The sequence below is a fragment of the Pungitius pungitius genome, chromosome 21 (genome assembly GCF_949316345.1).
Source record: "Pungitius pungitius chromosome 21, fPunPun2.1, whole genome shotgun sequence".
In the NCBI taxonomy this organism is placed as follows: domain Eukaryota; kingdom Metazoa; phylum Chordata; class Actinopteri; order Perciformes; family Gasterosteidae; genus Pungitius; species Pungitius pungitius.
In genome coordinates, this window is record NC_084920.1 from 1,453,059 (window position 1) to 1,474,264 (window position 21,206).

At 45.7% G+C, this 21,206-nt stretch overlaps 4 protein-coding genes across 4 annotated transcripts; 1 reads left to right on the forward strand and 3 right to left on the reverse strand.

Moving 5' to 3' along the window:
* Positions 1-3,422: 3,422 nt before the first annotated feature.
* On the reverse strand, positions 3,423-8,128 carry aarsd1 (alanyl-tRNA synthetase domain containing 1). The gene is made up of 11 exons (XM_037464630.2): positions 7,803-8,128; positions 5,686-5,814; positions 5,431-5,590; positions 5,294-5,351; positions 5,071-5,227; positions 4,883-4,999; positions 4,665-4,795; positions 4,525-4,591; positions 4,349-4,440; positions 4,136-4,285; positions 3,423-4,053 (listed from the first exon to the last, which is right to left on the reverse strand). The coding sequence occupies exons 1-11, from the start codon at positions 7,839-7,841 to the stop codon at positions 3,927-3,929; spliced, it is 1,227 nt and encodes a 408-aa protein (XP_037320527.2). The 5' UTR covers positions 7,842-8,128; the 3' UTR covers positions 3,423-3,926.
* Positions 8,129-8,416: 288 nt separating this feature from the next.
* Positions 8,417-12,398, reverse strand: ptges3l (prostaglandin E synthase 3 like). Its single transcript, XM_062560046.1, has 9 exons — positions 11,665-12,398; positions 11,375-11,584; positions 10,239-10,560; positions 10,039-10,152; positions 9,815-9,881; positions 9,626-9,724; positions 9,242-9,331; positions 9,032-9,094; positions 8,417-8,951 (listed from the first exon to the last, which is right to left on the reverse strand). The coding sequence occupies exons 3-9, from the start codon at positions 10,271-10,273 to the stop codon at positions 8,943-8,945; spliced, it is 477 nt and encodes a 158-aa protein (XP_062416030.1). The 5' UTR covers positions 10,274-10,560; positions 11,375-11,584; positions 11,665-12,398; the 3' UTR covers positions 8,417-8,942.
* Positions 12,399-12,695: 297 nt separating this feature from the next.
* Positions 12,696-17,879, forward strand: kat7b (K(lysine) acetyltransferase 7b). The gene is made up of 14 exons (XM_037464628.2): positions 12,696-12,911; positions 13,738-13,888; positions 13,988-14,239; positions 14,369-14,451; positions 14,641-14,718; positions 14,831-14,929; positions 15,026-15,136; positions 15,246-15,437; positions 15,662-15,751; positions 15,829-15,969; positions 16,063-16,156; positions 16,367-16,513; positions 16,637-16,743; positions 16,887-17,879. The coding sequence occupies exons 1-14, from the start codon at positions 12,732-12,734 to the stop codon at positions 16,986-16,988; spliced, it is 1,827 nt and encodes a 608-aa protein (XP_037320525.2). The 5' UTR covers positions 12,696-12,731; the 3' UTR covers positions 16,989-17,879.
* si:ch211-131k2.2 (uncharacterized) lies at positions 17,356-18,538 on the reverse strand. Its single transcript, XM_037464632.2, has 6 exons — positions 18,345-18,538; positions 18,161-18,257; positions 18,051-18,080; positions 17,905-17,958; positions 17,697-17,768; positions 17,356-17,584 (listed from the first exon to the last, which is right to left on the reverse strand). The coding sequence occupies exons 1-6, from the start codon at positions 18,456-18,458 to the stop codon at positions 17,550-17,552; spliced, it is 402 nt and encodes a 133-aa protein (XP_037320529.1). The 5' UTR covers positions 18,459-18,538; the 3' UTR covers positions 17,356-17,549.
* Positions 18,539-21,206: the final 2,668 nt, after the last annotated feature.

Genomic DNA, 21,206 nt, shown 5'->3' on the forward strand with positions numbered 1-21,206 from the left:
GAGATGCATCTATGAACCTAGTTTGTTGGGGTCAGTGATTTGAGAAAAGCCCGACAAAACTTCACACAATAAATTATTTAGGATAAAATGTGCGTGTTTTCATCCACGTCCTGGTTGTGTGTCCTCACTGCAGCCCTGTGTGCGTCGCAGCTCGGTAGCAGTGTTTAACACAGTGACGTCATGCAAGGAATATGTTGCGTTCGCACGAAGCTAACTAGCTGAACCTCCCAGGTTAATTAATATTTTTCCCGGCCCTAATAATATATATATTATATTATATATATATATTGACCTTACATATATTTTTTTATAATAATTTTTTACCTATTTAAAAAAATCTTTTCTGTGACATTTTTTGACCCTACATATTTTGACTTTTTTCACAATAGTTTTTTTCCCATGACATGACTGGAATGATCTTAGATGGAGCAACCTACACGTCCCTGTCACTAATGCCAAATGCCCCAAATTTCTGTACTTTAAACCTTATCTGGGTTCAACCCTCAAGGGACATGGTGGCTCTTACTAAATCCTTTTTTAGTTTTGGGTAACTGACATTTATAAAAAATCATAATGGGATATTGCCCCAGAGACGGATTGGTGCATCTTGGAGGATCAACCATTCTATTCATTCTTCCTGCATTGGTAAAGGCACAAGTGAGTTGAATTTGAATGTAACAGAGAATTGGAGGGTGGATGCACTGAAAAGGGTAAACAAATCTACACCCTGTGCCAGACTGTCAGTTTAAGGTTGTCCACAGGATGCCCTGAAGTAGACAAACATGTGATTGTCTCGAAAAATGCCCTCAGAGGCTGTAATAAGTTTCATGTCAGTGCGACCACTGAATGAGACACATCTGCTCATCTTTACTGACTCATCCGGCCTTCTCTCCCGTCAAAAAGGTGGAACCCTATAGGCTACGTAGCATGGCTAATAAGTGCTAAAAGGCTAAAGCAAAGCAATTAACATCAAATTCAATTCATCAGCAAAAGATTCTTCATCATTCTTGACAATGCCATCATAACTCAAAACTAAAATGGTACGACTTGTGACTCGACTTCAGACTTGTTGGCTGTGACTTGTGACTCGACTTGGGACTTGCTTCGTCTTTGACTCGACTCGGGACGCGAGGGCAATGACTTGCTTGTGACTTGCCTAACAGTGACTTGTTCCCACCTCTGGTGGCTACGTAGCATGGCTAATAAGTGCTAAAAGGCTAAAGCAAAGCAATTAACATCAAATTCAATTCGTCAGCAAAAGATTCTTCCATCATAACTCAAGTGAACGCGCCGTGTGTTTCTGCATAACCCCTAGGGTTCACTTCTCTGAAACAACCGTGGGGACAATGCCCCCACTACTACCTCCGCGGCAGTGTGCTCAAGACTTGGCACGAGCGGGATTTGAACCCACTGGCGGTGCGCACAGAGGCTTCTGGGCTCTAGCTTGCACCCCTACACTACCAGTCCTGGTCACATTTTGACAACTTTGATTCTCCTATTTAACCTTGAGCATGTGAGTTAAACCTCAAAAATCTTTTTAAATGCTTTTTCCTCGTCTGGTCTTGAACCCACAACCTTCAGTTGCAGTGCAGGGGCTTATGTCAGCAGCTCTTCCACTGTGCTACTTCACCACACACTAACCGACCCTTTGTTTGTTGTATTTAACCTTGAGATTGCTACTCAAACCTGAAGTAAAGCCAAAGGCTCAAACCCAAAACCTTCAAATGCAGTGCAGGCTTGTGGCAGCAGCTCTTCCGCTGTGCTAATTCACCACACACTAACCAATCCTTTGTTTGTTGTATTTAACCTTGAGATTGCTACTCAAACCTGAAGTAAAGCCAAAGGCTCAAACATAAGACTAGGCTTGAACCCACAACCTTCAAATGCAGTGCAGGCTTGTGGAAGCTGCTCTCCCACTGTGCTACTTCACCACACACTAACCAACCCTTTGTTTGTTGTATTTAACCTTGAGATTGCTACTCAAACCTGAAGTAAAGCCAAAGGCTCAAACCCAAAACCTTCAAATGCAGTGCAGGCTTGTGGCAGCAGCTCTTCCGCTGTGCTAATTCACCACACACTAACCAATCCTTTGTTTGTTGTATTTAACCTTGAGATTGCTACTCAAACCTGAAGTAAAGCCAAAGGCTCAAACATAAGACTAGGCTTGAACCCACAACCTTCAAATGCAGTGCAGGCTTGTGGCAGCTGCTCTCCCACTGTGCTACTTCACCACACACTAACCGACCCTTTGTTTGTTGTATTTAACCTTGAGATTGCTACTCAAACCTGAAGTAAAGCCAAAGGCTCAAAACCAAGACTGGGCTTGAACCCACAACCTACAGGGTAAGGACAGTAGCTCCTCTGCTGCACTACCTCACCATGCACAAATTAAATTGTTGTTTCTCGCATTTAACCCTGAGACTGCTACTCAAACCTCAAAACTCTTTCAAAGCAGAAGTGATGTCTGCATTAAGGGGCATGAACCCACCTCAGACAGCAAGTTGGAGCCTGCATCCCTTCAGTTGTTCCCTTGTGCTATTCAAGCACATGCCTCATTGTGTCCGTTTCTCATATTAGACCTTGGGATTGTTTACTAGACCTCAAAACTGTTTCAAAGTTTACAGTTTGAAGCCCTGACTGCAACCAAACCCTCCTTCTGAGAGAGCAGGTTTGAACTGAGGATCCTCCACACTTCAGCCTTCCTGCTATCTCCCTGCACTGTTCCACCAGACACCTGTTGATGCTTTTGAATCCAACCTCAATTCTCATATATTCTCAGGCTGGAATCCACAACCGTTCCATACCGTTATAATGGAATTGCAGGTCAAGTAAAGTCATATAATGGCATTTCTAATAAAGCCCTAGGATATCCGTGGTCAACTCAGCCGACACTTGAATTTTAGTGCACGTTTATGCTGACATTTACGGTATTTGAGAAATGGTGCTTTTGAACTTGCAATTATAGGGCTTTTACTTTGGAGAAATCTCTAAAAATGTACAGTAAAAATATTGCATTTACTGTACAAGAGTAGTCAGACTGGTCCCTAACTCACATACGTCAGTCATTGTCCAGAATATTTGATTAAATAGCTTTTATTCCGGTTACTTGCTCAATACCGTAAATTCAAGTGTTGGCTGAGTTGACCGCAGTCTAGAGCTGCCGAAATGGGAACCGCAAGCCCTAGTATTTCCAAAAAACCCCCAATATGTGTCGAAATAGTATCTGCAGATAACCCATGTTGATCGATTTGATCCGCTAATGCTAGCATGCTATCTCGGAGCCCACTGATGTCTTCCATTATGTCAACACTCTCACGCGTCTTAGCCAGCCTTTTTTGCACACGGCTCTGTTGTCTGTTCTGAATGTGAGCGATAGCCACGCCCCCTGATTTGCATATAAGAACGTGAAATGCATTACCGTGTCATTATGCATTACCGTGTATTTATTCATTTATTTAATTTTGAATAAAACGGCATTCCATAGAAATAAACACGTTTGACACACGGCATCTTGAGGAGAGAGAATCAAATCCCAAATGTGGATCAGGAAGGTCAGCTTTGATTCCACTAGAGACACCAGAACTCACGATGATTCACAGTGTCACTGTTTACATAGTTGTATTGATTACATGCAGATATTGATACAACTCTATTGAATCACATTATGATCTTCTGGACCTTTGCTTCTAGAAATGTTCTAACTGGACCTTTTCACATTTTATTTGAAGACCCCTGGACTAAATGAAACATTGAGGTGCACTTGAGCTGGACATTTAATAACTGACTGAATAGAATGTTCTACATTTTAAATGACAACTGCAAACAATTATATGTACAAAAGTCAGAGTTATAACCTTCATCATAGAAATAAAAGGCAATTGCCCTCAACCGAATAAGAATACCAAAAACAAGCAGTGAAGGTGTGGTTATTGTCCCTGTGAGGCGTGCTGCTGCAGGAGAGCCTCCACCTCCCCTCTGCGACTCAGGCTGTTGGCTTTTCCTTGGAAGCGTCCGTTCTTCCCCGCCCCCTTCCCTTGGAGCATCTCCAACACCCTGAGGAGCACAGAGCAATTCATCAGACTAAAGCAAAGCGGCGGCTGGGGGAGTACGAGGCGGCGGCGGCGTCGTCTCTTACCGCGGTACCATCTCAGCGACCCGTCCACTGGGTCCAGCCAGTAGAAACAAACCGGGTCCCTTCTCCTCGCCGACAGTCAGGAAGAGCAACGTCTCCTCTGTGTTTATTTCGTTGGCGATGATGCTCATGAACTCATTGTCACCCTCTTTCCTGTAGAAACGGAACATTTGTTACCAAACACTGAAGCTGCACTCGACTCAAAGAGTTCCTTACCTGTGCAAGCTGAAGAAGTTTCCTCTCTGGGGGTTGTTCTTGAAGTTCTGGGCCACGAGGACGGCCATGTCTCGCAGCAGGCTCAGGTTCGTCTGCCGGGGGGGGGGGGTTTAGGATCATTAGGGGGTCTGTGCAGTCTGTCATGCAGCAGCAAACAGCTGATGAAATGCTCTTACTTTTTGAAGTAGTTTAACAGACTTCTGCAACTTGTCGACGGCCTCAACGTGCTCATCGGGTCCAGTTCTGTTGATCAAAAGTTAAAGTGGTTTGCTTTTATTCGACTGGCATTGGGGACATCCTGACGATTCGGACTCACTTCAGGAGAGACACCAGAGATCGCTCTGTGCTGTAGCTTCTCTCAGCATACTTTATAACCCTATTTCCTACCAGGAAGATCAGGTTGGTTTTGTTTTTCTTTCCTTTCTCAGTTCCCAGTAGCTTTATCACCTAAAAATTCAGATGAATCAAAAAGGTTCAAACAGGATCGAGACGGTACTAAACACGTGTGCATGAGTTGGAGTGTGGGGGTCCGACCTGTAAGTGACTGAGGTTGGACACGTGGGTCCCGCAGCACATGTTGGCATCAACGCCCTCGATGTCGACGATCCGGATCGGTCCGGCGTGGTCGTCGGGGAGCCCTCGACTCCTCACCTGGAACGACAGACATCTTTTAATGGACGTGGTGAATCCAAAAGCCGATTGATTGCAAAGAAAGACGGCACCTTTTCCACAGCAGGATCGTCTGTAGAGAGGTGCTGAACGTAGACGGGCACGTGGACTCGGATCTTGTCGTTTACGGAGTCCTCCACAGCCTGGAGCTGGGCCGGCGTCACAGAGGGAGCGTCCAGCTCGATGCTGCTTCTCTGACGCCCCAGCTCCCTGAGCAACAGAAAAGGGGTAAACCGTCACGGTTACAGCGGGTCGCACAGTGCGGTGGCGACGTACCAGGATGTGGTCTTGAATCCGAAAAGGTTTTCTGCCACAGCGGTGATCAAATGCTGACCTACGGAACAGGAAACAACTTTTTTTTTTAAATCAACGGACCACACGACAGCCTCCGATCCGTTTGCTGGGATTCTCACCGGAGTGTTGCTGCATGTGGTCGAACCTCCTCTCCCAGTCCACCTTGACGCGCACCTCCCGGCCCACCTCCACAGGTGAGGCCACAAAGTGCACGGCGTCCAGCCCGTGCCTCGTCACCCTCAGCACCGGCACGTCTCCGATGAGGCCGCGGTCATCGGGCTGCAGGAGCCCAGCACACAGAAGAGCGTCATTAGGGGCGGCTTCTTCGTTGCTTCTTCGTGATCCCAGGAGCGGAAGTCCCAACACGGGCTTACCTGGCCGCCCCCCTCGGGGAACAGTATGGTGTCGAGGAGCTTCACGTTGAAGCCTTTCACCGTTTCCTTCTTTCCGCCCACTTCCTGTTTGAGCTCCGCTGGGCTGCAGGACACGACGGAGGTGACGAACTGCGGGGAAACCAACGTGAGCTTTAAACACAAAATTGGGCTACTGACTTAGATACAGCACTGTACAAATAACCCAGTGACACCAGACTAGATTTCAACGTTGAGATCTGGTTGAAATGAGGTCTGAACGTCTAAGACCTCATTTCAACAGACTAAAAAGAGGATGAAACATCAACGTTCTAAAAAAACGTAATTTCTTGATTATGTGTCATGTTGTAACATAGAAAGAGACGATATTATCATTAGAACTTTCATTATCAATGAACTGGTCGGCGAAATTTGGTCTTTGCAAAGACGTGATTTAACTAATGTTTTTCTGAAAACGTCATAAATATGGAACTACAGACAGTGCGCCGTTAACAATATGCTTTGAGGACATAATAACGCGGGCACTTGAAAACACGCAACTCTGCTCTCATCTGTAACGCGCATGCGCGAGACCAAGTGCAGCGCGAGGGGTCGTCGTGTCACAGCTGATTTCAGGTGTTCTTTCCCACTCAAGTGACTCAGATCTTGTTACAGAATCTAAAAATAAAGTTCCAATGATTCAGAAAAATGGGCCACAAACAGAATTATAAACTAACTTGTCCATAATGTTGCTGCACTTTCAATTTCATAGTTTATAACACCTGTTACACCAAAATCTGTGACCCATCAGAAACTGTGACCGCAGAGTGCGCTGTTTCACATCGTCTGCTCGTGCGTGCTAGACCACGGAGGGCGAAGAAGAGCGCCTACGCAAACGGCGTAAACGTTAATACATTACGTCCACGGATGAAAGCATCATATTGTAGTGTTAAGAAAAGAAAGAACAAAATAATTAATGGACCAGCACATTGGCTAAGTTGTCAGAATATGTGACCCCACTGTAACTGCTTAATAAAGGCGTTAAACTTCAAAATATTGTTTGGGGTTGTTATTTCATCTCTTCACGTTACTTTGGACACATATTTTCTTATTTGGAGTCTTCACAGAGCCAGTCCCTCAGAGGTCGAGTAGCAGCCATCAGAATGTGTGACCCCACTATAACTGCTGAATTAATCAGTCAAACTTCAGTTGGTTAAAATCGAAATATGAAATGACAATAAATTGTGTCCAGAGCAATGTGAAGAGATTAAATAACAACCCCGAACAGAATTTTGAAGTTTGACTCATTTATTCAGCAGTTATAGTGGGGTCACACATTCTGACAACTTAGCCAATGTGCTGGTCCATTAATTATTTTGTTCTTTCTTTTCTTAACACTACAATATGATGCTTTCATCCGTGGACGTAATGTATTAACGTTTACGCCGTTTGCGTAGGCGCTCTTCTTCGCCCTCCGTGGTCTAGCACGCACGAGCAGACGATGTGAAACAGCGCCATCTGCGGTCAGTTTCTGATGGGTCACAGATTTCGGTGTAACACCCCAAATATTTTTTACTTTTGTATGCTGTTATATTCACATTTATATTAATACAAATAAATTAATGAAATAATGTGTCCTTTTTAGGGGCTGTCAAAGAGTATGTAACGTTAACTTGTAAGTTTCCAGCAGGCAATTTATCCGTTGAAAATAAAAGTGAAAGTAGAAAAGGCGTTCACGTTTAGACCCGTTTAATATCGGTGGTAAACTTACAAAGGCGGACGTCGTTCTTTTTTTTTTTTTAGAGTGGATGACGAAATATTACCGTATTAAAAAGCCAGAACATAAACGTTTTTTCCAACGTCTACGAATAGACGTTGAGGTTAACTTTCACTTTTGAAACACATTTTTAACGTCTTTTCAGCGTCGGCCATAGACGTCCATCCAACGTCTTTCACCCAAAAAACGCTCGCGGGGGAAACAAATAGCACGCGCGCAATGCGCGTAACACGTGTAAACATGTCGCGTGCTAATAGCAATCCGAGGCCTGCACTGTAGTTAGCATCCATGCTAATCGCCGTTTAGACAACGAGCGGCGTAAATGATACACAATAAATACACGAATTAAAGGTCTGCTTCATACCTCTCTCATGTAGCTGTCCAGTTGACACTGAAAAGCCATTGTGGGGGTTATTTGGGGGGGAAGTTGTACGCACGGAACGTCTGTCACACGGATCGGGTTGTCACTTTTAGTGCAGACACTTAAGGGACGCTACGGCCGACGTGGGGGGCGGACGTTACGGGACGGGACGGAACGGGAGGCGGGCGCGACTCTACGATCCCCGGTGATTCCTCCGACTCTCGTCGGTTCTACTTTCGCTTCGGAGCTGGACGCGTGGGAGGGTCATATATCAATGGGGAATGGGGGTATCGGGAGCTGGCTCCGCCATTCTTTCAAATCGACGCTCCGCCAAGAGACCCGCCCTCCTCCGACTCTGGTTTGTTTCAGGTTCGCGGCCAATCAAACCAACGATGGCAGCGAGTATCACCCAATCAGGAGCCGAATAGGACCAGTTTTCGCAGAATTCTGATTATTTGCACGGGACGCTGCATTGAAGACAACTCCGAAAATACGGGATGACAGCTGTCAGTACGGCGAGCAACGACGCTCAAACTTAGTGAAGCCTACTTTAACTGGCTTCGACTTTTCTATTTTTAATCATGTACAAGCATAATGAGTAGACATTTTAAACTTCTTATTTCTAAATTTGTATTCTAGAACAGAACATGTTTTACAGGTGAAACCTTAAGGAAACAGACTTGTCATGGGGCTACATAAATAATAAAGTTTTGTTTAACATGCACATAACTGCCTATCACCAACAGTCACATAGAAGACGAATCTTCTGTAAAAGCAAGTAAAACAAGTTGATGAAATAAAAAAAGTACATTAGTTAAACACGTGTAAGAAAGGAGCATATTGCTGATTTACTGCCATCTTCTGGAGTCAGTGAATCAAACAGCCATGTTCTGCCATGTCCACCCCTTTGATCCTGTATAAAGCCTTTAATTTACTGGTAAAAGACATGTGCCACATATCATAACGATAAGAACGACAATGATACATCTGCGACAGTGGACGATAATGTGTCAATAAATTATTCCATAGAAAATGTGACCTATAAAAACAGTAACACAGACAATAGCATTTTAAAACACCTGTAAATATGATCAACTTAAGCGAACGTAGCGCTGTCGTCATCATTATGTAGGGGGGGGGGGCTCAGTCAGACTGCAAGAGAAGAAGAAAGTGGTCAGGCCAACATTTAAATGATCAAATGGAAATAATCCAAATTAACTATCTTGTCTTACATCACTGAGATCCCCCATATCTGGTGCTGTTCCTTTATTACTGGCAGACATTTCTTGGATCATCTGGAAGAGAAAACCCAAGTGTTTAAACGCACACAGATGGAATGTCAATACGGCAAAGTACACAATTTGAACGCACGGTTTCCCTGAACTTTTCAACATGATCCTAATTGTGTGGATTTTATGAGTGGACACATTGCATTGACTCACATCCATGTATCTGTCAAACTCCTCCTTTCCCTCGTCTTCTTCGTGCTCCCAGTCCCTCCAGTTATCAAAGTCCACAGAAATCCAGCTGGGCTGCAGAGAGAAGGAGAAACGACCCACTTTTACCCGCATGTTCCCTACTCAGGAGACCCGTCAGGGGGTTTCATCAGAGGGAATCGGCACTTCACCGGGTACGACTTCGTTTGCAAATAATGAGATGAGAAATATAAGAAGTCTGAAATATTGAAACTTTTCTATAGAATCCCCACTCTTAGAATTAACAGACTGAAAACGTCAAACATTTCGGATGTCGTGAGATCGTTAAAAGCTGAATGTGGGCGACCAGTATTGGGAATTGATCAAGTTAGAGAACACATACGCACTTACCTTAGCCAGATCCTTCTGGAGATGAGGCCATGAATAATCCGGCTTCACCTTTCTTAGCAAGACATTGATGGTGCGGTCATAGACTCTTTCTCTGGAGTCCTTTCATCAGGAAGAATCAACATGTATATTAAACACCACATCTGAGCATACGACATTTAAGTTTGGCTGCTTTGGTCTCTTGCCGCTTACATTGATCAGGACTTTGTCGTAAAAGTACAGTTCATTGTAGATCACGTCGTCCGAGTCATTTTTGCAGCTGTCGCGAGGACAGGACAGTTTAGTTCAGAATGCAATGTGCAACGCTTTATTTTCAAACAACGCTGTTGCACAAAGTATGTTGCTCAAGACAGAAATAGAAAGCAAGAAAAGCGACACCAACAGAGAAACAGAATGGAACGTAGGTCTAAACTCACCATAAAATCATTTTATCCGGCTGGATATCAACTTGGACGTCTTTAGGTTTGTGAACCATGAAGTTAATGGTTACGTATTTCTTTCTGTCAAACCACAGCGCATGTGCTGGCTGGCTGTTAACACAGAGAAGCACATGATCGAACATCAGTATTAGTCAAATAATACGTTGGCAGTACTCAAAGAGTGTGGCGGCACTCACCTCTCCTCTGGTCTGACAATTTTTGGCTTGTTCATTCTGGCGCAGTAGTACGACAGAAATGACTTTCCTATTCCTCTTAGCTGCAGAAAGTAAAACGCATGTGGCTTTTTGTAGGGGGCTGTGTGCTCTGATGCGGGGACCAGGGCCCGAGGTTATATATAGAGCAGCTAGTATCAGCTGCTGGGAGACATGCCTGACACCCCTTCTCCCGCCCCCCACACAGTCAGTGGAACCCTCGCGAAAACAAATGCATTTTCTGGTGCCTCTGACACTCCAGCAACCCCCCCCCCGACCCGGGACGCTAAGAAGGTGAAGGAGGGGGCTGGAAGACACAAAACAGAGCACAGGGAACACAAAAGGGGGTATCAGAAAATGTGGAAACAACATCTGCAACCAGTTATTATACAGCATGTACAATTTAAATAGCAGTTGTTACTGTTAGCAGAGATGGTTCGCTCAACGGTCCCGGCGTCCATACCCAATGCTAGGCCGAATATTATTAATATACAAATAACACAAAGTGGCGCATCATGGCTGGTTGACTTGAACTGGTATTGACTGTCCAAAACACCTGGCCATGTCAAATAGTGTGCGCCAGTTTCGTTCAGCAGTGCCATTTTGATGAGGCGAGTATGGGGCTGAGGTCTCATGCCTAATGCCATTTCTGCTGAGTAGTGCTTGGTAATGTTTCCCCGTAAACTCAGCACCGTTGTCAGACCTGATACACTTTATCTGGCCATATGGCGCTGTGTCGGCAAGAAACTTTTCTGTTGCCTGCACTGTGTCACTCTTATTTTTCAGAAAGTACACAAATACTGTGCTGGAAAAATCATCAGTAAATGACAATGCGTACCTATACCCGTCTCTGGACACTGGGTCTATAGGTCCTGCTACATCCGTCTGCACCAGCTCTAAGGGTGCTTTTGCCCTTACATCAGCCTCCCTGTTCCTAGTTTGGGTAAACTTTCCCTGGGTGCAGACTTCGCAATGTAGGGCTGACATGTCTGTTTTACCTTTGATTGTCATACCATCAACAACATGTTGTAGTTTCTGAACATCATCATAATTACAGTGCCCTAAGATTTCATGCCATGTCTGCATATCGTATACTCCCTTACATTGGTCTTCACACTCACCGTTCACTGTATGTAAGTAGTACAGTCTGCTATACTCATGGATGTTGAATCTTGCACCGTCTCTACAAAAGGCGTCTTCGCATCACTCTGTAACAGCAACAGCAACAGCGAGCGGTCCATAAGACTCTGGCGGGCCCTTCAAAATCATTGCCACCAGCAGTCCGTCGCTTAACGTTTCACCGGCGTTTCTCAATGCTGTGATAGTGGTCTCTGCACGTGAAAACATATTCAGTCACACTTTCGGTACTTAACTTTTGAAGTGAAGTCAGTTCGGCATACAGGCTTATTACCCTGGGTTTTCCTTTTCCAGCATAGTTGTCTCTCAAAATCTTCAGTGCTTCTCGGCCATTGTCCGCTGCATCTCTTCATTACCAGCGACCAACTTTTATCATCGAGAAACTGAATCAGCTCCGCGTATGCCTCAGCATTGTTATCTTCCTCTTCATCATCATCATCTCCATCGGCTGGCTCGTTTAGAATAATGTCCTTTAAACCTTGTAGCCGGAGATGGCCCAAACATTTCGTCTCCCACAGTTCGTAGTTCCTTTCATCTCCGTCAAAAACCAGCCGTGACCAACGGCCACTTGACTCGTAGGCTCTTCTGCTCATGGCGCTAGCTTAGTATGCTAACTCAACGGACACGCGGTACGTCGCGACTTTTCTCTCGGTGGTAGCTCGTTGGAAACTCTCTGGGTAACTCTGGGCCCATAACCTGTTGGCAGAGATGGTTCGCTCAACGGTTCCGGCGTCCATACCCAATGCTAGGCCGAATATTATTAATATACAAATAACACAAAGTGGCGCATCATGGCTGGTTGACTTGAACCGAGACGTCTTTATTGAACGCAGGCTCACTTGACCTCTGCTAGGTCACATGTCCATTCAGGGCCATCCTATTGGCTGCCGCTAACACACAACATTGCATGTGATGTATAGAAAAGTAAGTACAATAGATTGTCACAATGGAGGGCATATACTCCTATATGTTAACAGTTACATTTTTGCAGTTGATTTGTATTTAGTGACTAGAAAGTAATCACTCAAGGTGTTTTCATCAGATGGGAAGAGTAAGAGTTGACTGACAATCAAAGGTGCATCACTGTCGTCAGTCTGCCACTTAATTTGGGACCTCTTTGAGTCAACCCTCAACATGTAAATTGAAATGGTATTAACTAGAGCTTTAAGATGCCACTGTGCGTGCTGTTGATCTTAGCTGTAAAGCTGCTTAACTTAATTAATCAACGTTTACGTCTATATGCGCTAACGCACGGGGAGCGTCGCCCTCTGCTGGTTAGGAGGCGCTCCTCCGCAGAGGTCTCACCGGAAGTGCAGTTCTCTGCACGGCCCGTGGGGGGGAATGTGGCGCAAGAGACGCGGTGCTACGCTGTGTGTACATACGAACTTCTGCCTTAAAAAAAAATCAATAAATAGTTTTCTTCCGTCTTTTTTTGTAAGTTTAGGGGAAATTCTGCCATTTCTGAATACAACCCTGCAGGGAGTACCGCGCATCAAGCATAAAATGCCTCGCAGACGACAGGTAAGAACAGAAGTAATAGGTCGCCGAAGAGGGTAACGTTAGCTAGCATTAGCTAGCTAAGTTAGCTTCACTCCCGGATGAGGATAATGCTACACCATATTCCATTCAATAGATCGGCTAGTTAACGTAAGATTTGCTATGGATACGTTCACTCTGCCCATTGTGCAGCATTTCAGTTTTCTATCGGTTGCTTAACTGTACTCGATGTCATTTTTTGTTTAGTCAATATTTCAGTTCACTTCAAGTAAGATAACGCTACATTGTGTTACACATTGCTGTGCGATCGAGAGCAGTTACACCAAATGCCAAACGTTCCCATTGAATTGGGTTATGTGTATGCCGAATATACCACGAGACTCCAATGACTTCAATAGAACCATTACTATGTAGATATTCACACGAAGGAAAGGACCAGTAAACACTAAATCTCAAGATGCAGGATTTCCCCGGCACGCTAACATGACACCCGAAGCTAACAATGTCACGTTGGCTGATGCTAACGAGAATATATAACGTTACTCTTTCGTGTGGCCACTCCTGTAGTTGGCAACGTTCACGTTATTTGAAGTGTACCAAAAGCTAACCGTGCTAACAGTTAGCCGCCAGCTGTTTGTGGCCATTCGCTCAAATCCTGATTAGAGAAGAAGCGGCTAAAGCCATCGCGAGCATTCTGTTGTATAAGCATCTCGTACTAACCGTTTACAGGATGCTGGCTTTAATAATACACAATCAACAGGCCTTAGTAAGCTCACCTCTTTTGTTATGCTTTGTAGGACAGACTGCCATTGTCCACTTGTTTTTTTTCTCCCCCCCCCCCCCCGGACAGAGACATATGGTCGGGAGCGGTTCGGATGGAACTGAAGACTCTGACTCCTCCGCTGAAAGGGAACAGACCAACAGTTCAGAGAGTGATGGCAACGTGTCCAAGAGACAGCGCCTCACCAGAGCCTCTACTCGCCTTAGCCAAAGCTCTCAGGGTTGGCCAACATCCTGCAAATGCCCAAGTAAAGTTTCTACAGCGCGCCTCCTGCCAGCCGTCACGTGACCGTTGTGGTTTTGACTCCTCTGTGCTTCAGATACTCCGGACTTGAAGCGGGCCGCCGACCACGACGACGAGTCTCCGCCACTGACGCCCACGGGAAACGCCCCCTCTTCTGAATCCGAGCTGGACATCTCCAGCCCCAATGCCTCCCACGACGAGAGCCTGGCCAAAGATCAAGCCAGCAGAGACTCTGACAAGGACCTGCCCCACCGACCCAAGCGCCGCCGCTGTCACGAGACCTACAACTTCAACATGAAGTGCCCCACGCCGGGGTGCAACTCCCTCGGTAAAGTCTCCGCCGCGTTTTAAATGTCATACGTCGGTTTACCAATGGAACCCGTACCAATGCGTTTGATTTGTATTCCGTCACACCCCATATTTAATGTCGATTATCTGATGTCGTCGATTTCCAAAGGTCATCTCACAGGAAAGCATGAACGCCATTTTGCAGTATCAGGTTGCCCTCTTTACCACAATCTTTCTGCTGATGAATGCAAGGTGAGATAATGAGGATATAAGTTACATTCATTTGCTTGACTACTGTCATTAGCTATGATTCAGACATGATTGTTTCGATATTGGTGACATTTGTGTTGACAGACACCCTGTGACGGTAGGCCTCATTGTTACGGGTTAGTAACGCATGAAAGAATATGTGTGTGAGCTGCGCCTCGCTCTCCATTGCAGGTAAAAGCCGTCAGCCGCGAGAAACAAGAGGAGGAGGTGAAGGAGGAAAACAACTCGCGCCACGCCACTCGCCACCAGGTGCTCCCTTTTTGCTATGACGTCACATTAATAATGTCAGGAAGCAGGTGGATACAAATCTATCTGTTATTGGTGCTGGTTTGATATTAACCTGTCGTTTTGTTTATTTCAGACGCCGACGTCGAAACAGAGCAGATACAAAGAGCAGGTGTCTGAGATGAGGAAGGGGCGGAACTCGGGCCTTCAGAAGGAGCAGAAGGAGAAGCACATGGTACGCCGCTGGCTCTCCACACCTGCCACGTTGCAACTGGCACTGAATATCGTATCAATATATGTTTAAATGGCGACGCGTCCGTGTGGTCCACAGGAGCATCGGCAGACGCACAGCAACACCAGAGAGCCTCTGCTGGAGAACATCACCAGTGAATATGACCTGGAGCTCTTCAGAAAAGCCCAGGCCCGTGCATCTGAAGATCTGGTAATGGCCGCCTTGTATCCGCATCAGGGATCAGTGTGCTGGGTCGCTCTCCCACGGATCTGTAGTCCTTAGCCTTTTCCTCCAGGCTGACGCTGCTCCCCTCCCGCAGGAGAAGCTGCGTATCCAGGGCCAGATCACCGAGGGCAGCAACATGATCAAGACCATCCTGTTTGGCCGCTACGAGCTGGACACCTGGTACCACTCGCCGTACCCCGAGGAGTACGCGCGCCTCGGTCGCCTCTACGTCTGCGAGTTCTGTCTGAAGTACATGAAGAGCCAGACCATTCTCAGAAGACACATGGTGAGCGCCCGGTCCCTGATGCGCCGCTGATGTTAATGCGCATGACACATTTTTTAGATTTCATATTTGCGTTTTCTGTCTGTTGTGAGAACAAAAACCTACGAGAGATGACTACTTATTATAATTGAAAGTAAAAAGGTCTGGAAAGGATAAAATGGGTTTAAATGCGTGTATTTGTTCTCCTGAGCTCTGAGGAAACAACGCTTTTCTTTGTGTCCTTTCAGGCCAAGTGTGTGTGGAAGCATCCTCCTGGAGACGAGGTGTACAGAAAAGGAGGCATTTCTGTGTTCGAAGTCGATGGCAAAAAGAACAAGGTAGAGAGCGTCCGACTTTAAAACCGTGCACGTGGATCTGTCGATCCACTGATGGGTCTCATTTAATCTCTTTTTAGATCTACTGCCAGAACCTGTGTTTACTCGCCAAGCTCTTCTTGGACCACAAGACGCTGTACTACGACGTCGAGCCCTTCCTCTTCTACGTCATGACGGAGGCTGACAACACCGGCTGCCATTTAGTGGGCTACTTTTCCAAGGTAAAAGCACATCTCTGCTGTGGATGCAGTGTGTGTAAGGAAACTCTTATTTTAGAACGCCGAAGCAACTGGAATGTTTTTCTTATCTTCCAGGAGAAGAATTCCTTCCTCAACTACAATGTGTCTTGTATCCTGACGATGCCACAGTACATGAGGCAGGGCTTCGGCAAGATGCTCATCGACTTCAGTGTGTATTTATTATTATTATAATATGTATTTCTCTCATTTTGTCAATTGTTTGATGTGCTTAGTTGCCGGTGACTTTATGTCTGTCCTCTGCATCTCCATCAATCACCGCCAGCATTAAGTCAAGCACATTGATTCTGTAGTCTGAGCCACTGCAAACGTTCTGTTTTAATCAGATTTATTTTGGGATGTCCATATTCTGTCTGTTTAGGCTACCTGCTGTCCAAAGTAGAGGAGAAGGTGGGCTCCCCGGAGAGGCCTCTGTCCGACCTGGGCCTCATCAGTTACCGGAGCTACTGGAAGGAGGTGTTGCTCCGATACATGTGCACCTTCCAGGGCAAGGAGATCTCCATCAAAGGTGAGTCTGTGCTCCGATTACAGAACGTGTGTAATGTGCTAAGTCAAAACCCAGCTGTGTTGGAAACGATTGTCACATGATGCAAAAAGCTGTTAAGTGGAGAATGTTGGTGTCGCTGCGCAGAGATCAGCCAGGAGACCGCCGTGAACCCGGTGGACATCGTCAGCACCCTGCAGTCCCTCCAGATGCTGAAGTACTGGAAGGGGAAGCACCTGGTGTTGAAGAGACAGGTGAGATGTCCACTGGCCTTTTAACTGCTTCAAAAGTTCGTTTTTATTTTGAAAATGAATTGATCAGGACGTGGGACATTTGGGACCTCTGACCTATTAACGCCCCCCCCCCTCCCCCTCCCTCCCTCCCTCCCTCTCTCCAGGACCTGATAGATGAGTGGAAAGCAAAGGAGATCAAGCGAGGCCACAGCAACAAAACCATCGACCCGAGCTCGCTGAAGTGGACCCCCCCCAAAGGGACATGAGCACTGCCATCCTCCGGCTACTGAATAAACTCAACTCCAGCCTAACCACAAGTAGCCTAAGACCTACAAACTGTCAACAAAGACCAACGTACATTCTTTTTCATGAAGGTTCTTCTTTTTTTTTTTACTTTTTGTATTTTACTTGTCATTTAGGTTTTAAGCTCCAAACTTTCCAAGTCCAGTTATTCTCGACTTAACCAATTAACAGTAGAGAGTTTCTTTTTCCTATTTGTTTTAAAACTGCCTTCATCTAATAAGCTTTGAATGTTAAATGATACACGGTCCAGTGTGGTGCGTAACATGAATGTTTGCTTTGCTCAAGCAGAAAAACAAGAAGAAAAAAAAATAAGACTTACTGGCATTCAGCAACATTTTGTTATTTTTTTATTTCATTCAAGAAATGTGCATTTTTAAGATGGTGGTTTGTGTTTGGGCTAAATACAATTATTGTCAGCATGAAGCGGGTGTATTTTCAAACAGTACGATGTATGGTGACGTTTTCTTTGGTTGGTGTAAAATTGTATAGCTTATAACGACGTGTACTTGGTTCTTGTCGCTCCATCAGTACAGGACGGGGACCCATTCCTCGGAGGAACCTGCCAAGCGATGGAACAGTAAAAATGACATTCTGCGTTTGCCCGAGAATAAAATGTAAGGATGCACATTGAAATAAAACGACCTCAGGTTTTTATACCCGTACAATCCTACCTCGCCTGTGTTGTTCCTCCGAGACGTCGCTCACAGTCGTGGTTGCAGACGGGATGTCTCTGCTTAAAGATTCTGTCACGAAAAAAAACCCGGAAAACTTTTCAGTGTTGATCGTAGCCGTCAAATGTGTTCTAGCGATTTGGTATTTTTAATATCAATAAAGCTGCTTTTGATATTTTGGAATGGGTCCCGATGTGTGTGTGCTCACCGTCACTGGAAAGGCTTCGGCCCATCAGGCCCACGAACACCTCGCCTTTGTTCCCTGAGGGCGGAGAACCATGGGACACTTCACTCAGTGCAACCTCAGACACGTCATTTTTTTAAATCTCAAAAAGAAACGTCTTGCGTACGCACGTCTGTTCACTTTAAAAGGTGTCTTTGGACCTGTGGGGGATTTAAATAAAATTAGAAATGTACAATATAATGAAAACATTTTGGATTGGTTCTGCAGAGACGTGGAGGACCTGAGCGTTTCCCCATGAGTCCGTAGAAGCGCAGAGCTTTAGATCTTTTCATCAAAGCGGCCATCGGACGGGTCAGACCCGCCTCCATCGACGCGTCCTGAATAAAAACACACACTTTTGTATTTCTAATTGTAGTAAAACGACAAAGATGCGCCGATAAGAACATTCGGTCCCGGGTGCTCACCTGCCAGTCTGGAGAGAACTCTCTCTCCTCCTCCACACCGGAGGACAGAGCCTGAGAGGTTTGCACCGAAGCACAGAAGATCACCACGAGCAGCTGGATCTTCACGGCGTCCATTTCTCAGTCAGGAGGAGAAGCTTCGCTTCCAGAGCTGGAAACACCTTGAACCGTGCTACTGGGCAGGTGTGATTCCAGGTTATTCTATCTGCCCCAGCTGAATTCTGGGTGCTTTTATACCTTCACACCCCCTTGCTGCTAGGCCCCTCCCCCCCAAACACGATTATGCACCAGTTAACTGTGTTTCTTCTCTCGTAGTTGGAACCAATGTCCTCCAGTGATTCACAAGCTTTGTTAAATTACTTTGAAAAAAACATGTTCAATAATATTACGGCTTAAATATTTGCACTTGAGACAGCCGCCTTTGATTTCCCTTTTTATTAGACATCTGGGCTGCTATTGGTCTAAAAATATCCTTGTGATGTGCACATGCTTCTTTGATATCACTGAGGACGAGGCGCGCCTGGTCTGCTTTGCAAATATTACCATCTGCTTTGAAGGGACGGCTTTATTGGTCGGCCAATTGACTTGGCAGCGAGTTTAGGGTTCATCAGACATCCGAACACAGTCGTGACCTCTGACCTTTTGATTTATAACAACTGAAAAGTGATTAAGGAATAATATATATACAAATATGTTAGAAATAACCTGAAAAATACAGAATTATATCAATATTTATAACATATTAGCCTGAGACGATCAGATTGGTTTTACATCTTTGCCCCCTTTGCCTTTTACCGTGTTGCCCTTTAAAATGATCTATTCTATTGAACGGTGAGCTTTTTCACCAAAACTAGCTATAGAATTCCATGAAGAGGCAATTACTTGACAATCTGTGCGCTGTGAGGACACACACTCGGAACAAAGCTGACGCGTACATCAAATGCTCGGGATCCACGCACAGGTGCTTCTAAAAGCAAGAAAAGCCCGGAACAATTAGGCCTGAAAGGCAATTACCCCCGAACAGCTCCTCCAGCGCGCGTCGCCCGGCTAATGTGGAGTGTTGATGCAAAATAAATCAGACGCACAACATTTGCATGTGAAATGGATCAATCACAAAGCGCCCCCCTCATGACGGAGCCGCAGTGTTTCCACGAGACGCACAGACCTCATTTTATAAAAACCTCGGATACGTTTAACCCCCCAAATGTGACCGTTTCTCCTGATTCATAAAGCTCAGGTGACATTTAGAGTGACATCAAGATTCCACGATGAAGATAAAAAGCCTTCATTCGGTCAACGCCAAGACATTTGTCGCTGTGCATCCAGAGTTGCATTATGGGACATTTGGTAGATGTGTAGCAGCTGTTACTGTGTTACTGTAGCAGGTTGACTGGTCGCAGGTGGTTTCAATCACTTCATTCTCTCTGGACCAATCAGGAAGTTACTGCATGCTATATAGGCGGGGGGGGTTGACCTCTTGACCCCGTTACTCTTGGTTGCTGGAGGTACATTTCCGCTCTGGGTCCTCTCGCGTTTGCGGCGCGTTCACGGTTGTGCAACAGGTAATGTAGTGTGCTTAATTGTTTTTTTTTACTTAAAGGCCTCGGTTGTGTTGGGGCGACCGTGTGTTGTCTTTTTGCAGTGTCTCCCTGCCACGCTGCTGTTTTGTCTCCGTTTTATTTGGATTCCAACTACGTTCAACTCGTCGTTGAAGTAATTGTATTAAATAAAATTATTGTTATAACGGAACTACGTCTCTGGCTTCACGCATAAATCAAAGCTGTGTGTTTGGTGAATTAATTGTAGTACGATCCCATTCTCGGGGGGAAATTCTCGGTGTTGAGCGGGCCAAAAAGGCGCTCCACACCCAAAGAGTTTCACTCGCCACTTTACCATATACCTGTTTATGGCCTGCATTGCTCTGTGTTAAGGAGATGGGGGGGTAGTCATCCTTGAATGTGTGTCTTTTGTTCGGAGTCGTCCATGAAACAAAAGTCGTCGTATAGTCCTTGAGAATGGAACGAAAGAAAGTAAATAAACCTGAAATGTATGATGTGTCCACATTAAAACAGATTATCTCTTGGGATCCATGAGTTCCGTGTCTCACTTTGGGCCTCTACGTTCAATAGGAGAGCTTAGGGCAGATGGCAAGCTGACATGCTAACATGCTAACATGCTAATGGTCCTTCCAGTGGCAACTTCTGCTCGTCCGAGGGCGTTTTGGCGGTAACTTTGAGTAGCACAGAGGGGCTCGGTGGACTGGTTACACTGGGAATACTCGACGATGGAGCATAGGAGGACTTTTATTCTGTGCTGGAGACACACAGAGGACATTCACACAGGTGACTACAACAAACAGTCGCCTAGCAACAGTGTGTTGCAGCCTCTCCTCTGCTTTCACGTGTGTGTTTAGGGTCTGCTGCCCATGGGTGGTCCTTATTGCCCATCATATTAGAACCAGGGTTTACTGCCTGAGCCTCTTTAATTCCCAGAACCAAGGCTCTTCCCTGACCTCTCTTTAGTTCCCTGAGATAAAGGTTTGTACTTTTTGAATCTGGTCCGATTATCAGAAAAAAGTCCAGTCTACTGAGGATGGATCCATGGACAACAATCATAGCTTTTCTCATGGAAATGTCCCATGAATTATGTTGAGATTGAACAAAATAGTTTTATTCCTGACCCCTGAACAGATACAGTACAGATAAATGACACCGGGTGGCAGTCCAGCCCAGATCATCGTAGCCCCGGTGGCGCCGTAGACTGGTGTGATGCGCTGGGAGCCGTAAGGTTGTCCGTTCAAACCCCGACGGCCCCATGTGGTGTCCCCGACCAATCCTCCTAACCCCTAACTGCTCCCCAGGGAAA

What these genes read in the sequence shown, in the direction of transcription:
- kat7b (XM_037464628.2), top strand. Translation starts at nt 12,732, where the DNA reads ATGTGGCGCAAGAGACGCGGTGCTACGCTGTGTGTACATACGAACTTC. An exon ending in TTTCTGCTGATGAATGCAAG is followed by an intron (nt 14,452 to 14,640) that starts GTGAGATAATGA and finishes TCTCCATTGCAG; the next exon opens with GTAAAAGCCGTCAGCCGCGA. An exon ending in GCCACGCCACTCGCCACCAG is followed by an intron (nt 14,719 to 14,830) that starts GTGCTCCCTTTT and finishes TGTTTATTTCAG; the next exon opens with ACGCCGACGTCGAAACAGAG.
- si:ch211-131k2.2 (XM_037464632.2), bottom strand. Translation starts at nt 18,458, where the DNA reads ATGGACGCCGTGAAGATCCAGCTGCTCGTGGTGATCTTCTGTGCTTCG. An exon ending in AGTTCTCTCCAGACTGGCAG is followed by an intron (nt 18,258 to 18,344) that starts GTGAGCACCCGG and finishes GTTTTTATTCAG; the next exon opens with GACGCGTCGATGGAGGCGGG. An exon ending in ACTCATGGGGAAACGCTCAG is followed by an intron (nt 18,081 to 18,160) that starts GTCCTCCACGTC and finishes AATCCCCCACAG; the next exon opens with GTCCAAAGACACCTTTTAAA.
- aarsd1 (XM_037464630.2), bottom strand. Translation starts at nt 7,841, where the DNA reads ATGGCTTTTCAGTGTCAACTGGACAGCTACATGAGAGAG. An exon ending in CTGTTAAACTACTTCAAAAA is followed by an intron (nt 4,441 to 4,524) that starts GTAAGAGCATTT and finishes CCCCCCCGGCAG; the next exon opens with ACGAACCTGAGCCTGCTGCG. An exon ending in GTCGCTGAGATGGTACCGCG is followed by an intron (nt 4,054 to 4,135) that starts GTAAGAGACGAC and finishes TGTGCTCCTCAG; the next exon opens with GGTGTTGGAGATGCTCCAAG.
- ptges3l (XM_062560046.1), bottom strand. Translation starts at nt 10,273, where the DNA reads ATGAACAAGCCAAAAATTGTCAGACCAGAGGAGAG. An exon ending in ACGACAAAGTCCTGATCAAT is followed by an intron (nt 9,725 to 9,814) that starts GTAAGCGGCAAG and finishes TCCTGATGAAAG; the next exon opens with GACTCCAGAGAAAGAGTCTA. An exon ending in AGTTTGACAGATACATGGAT is followed by an intron (nt 9,095 to 9,241) that starts GTGAGTCAATGC and finishes TTTCTCTTCCAG; the next exon opens with ATGATCCAAGAAATGTCTGC.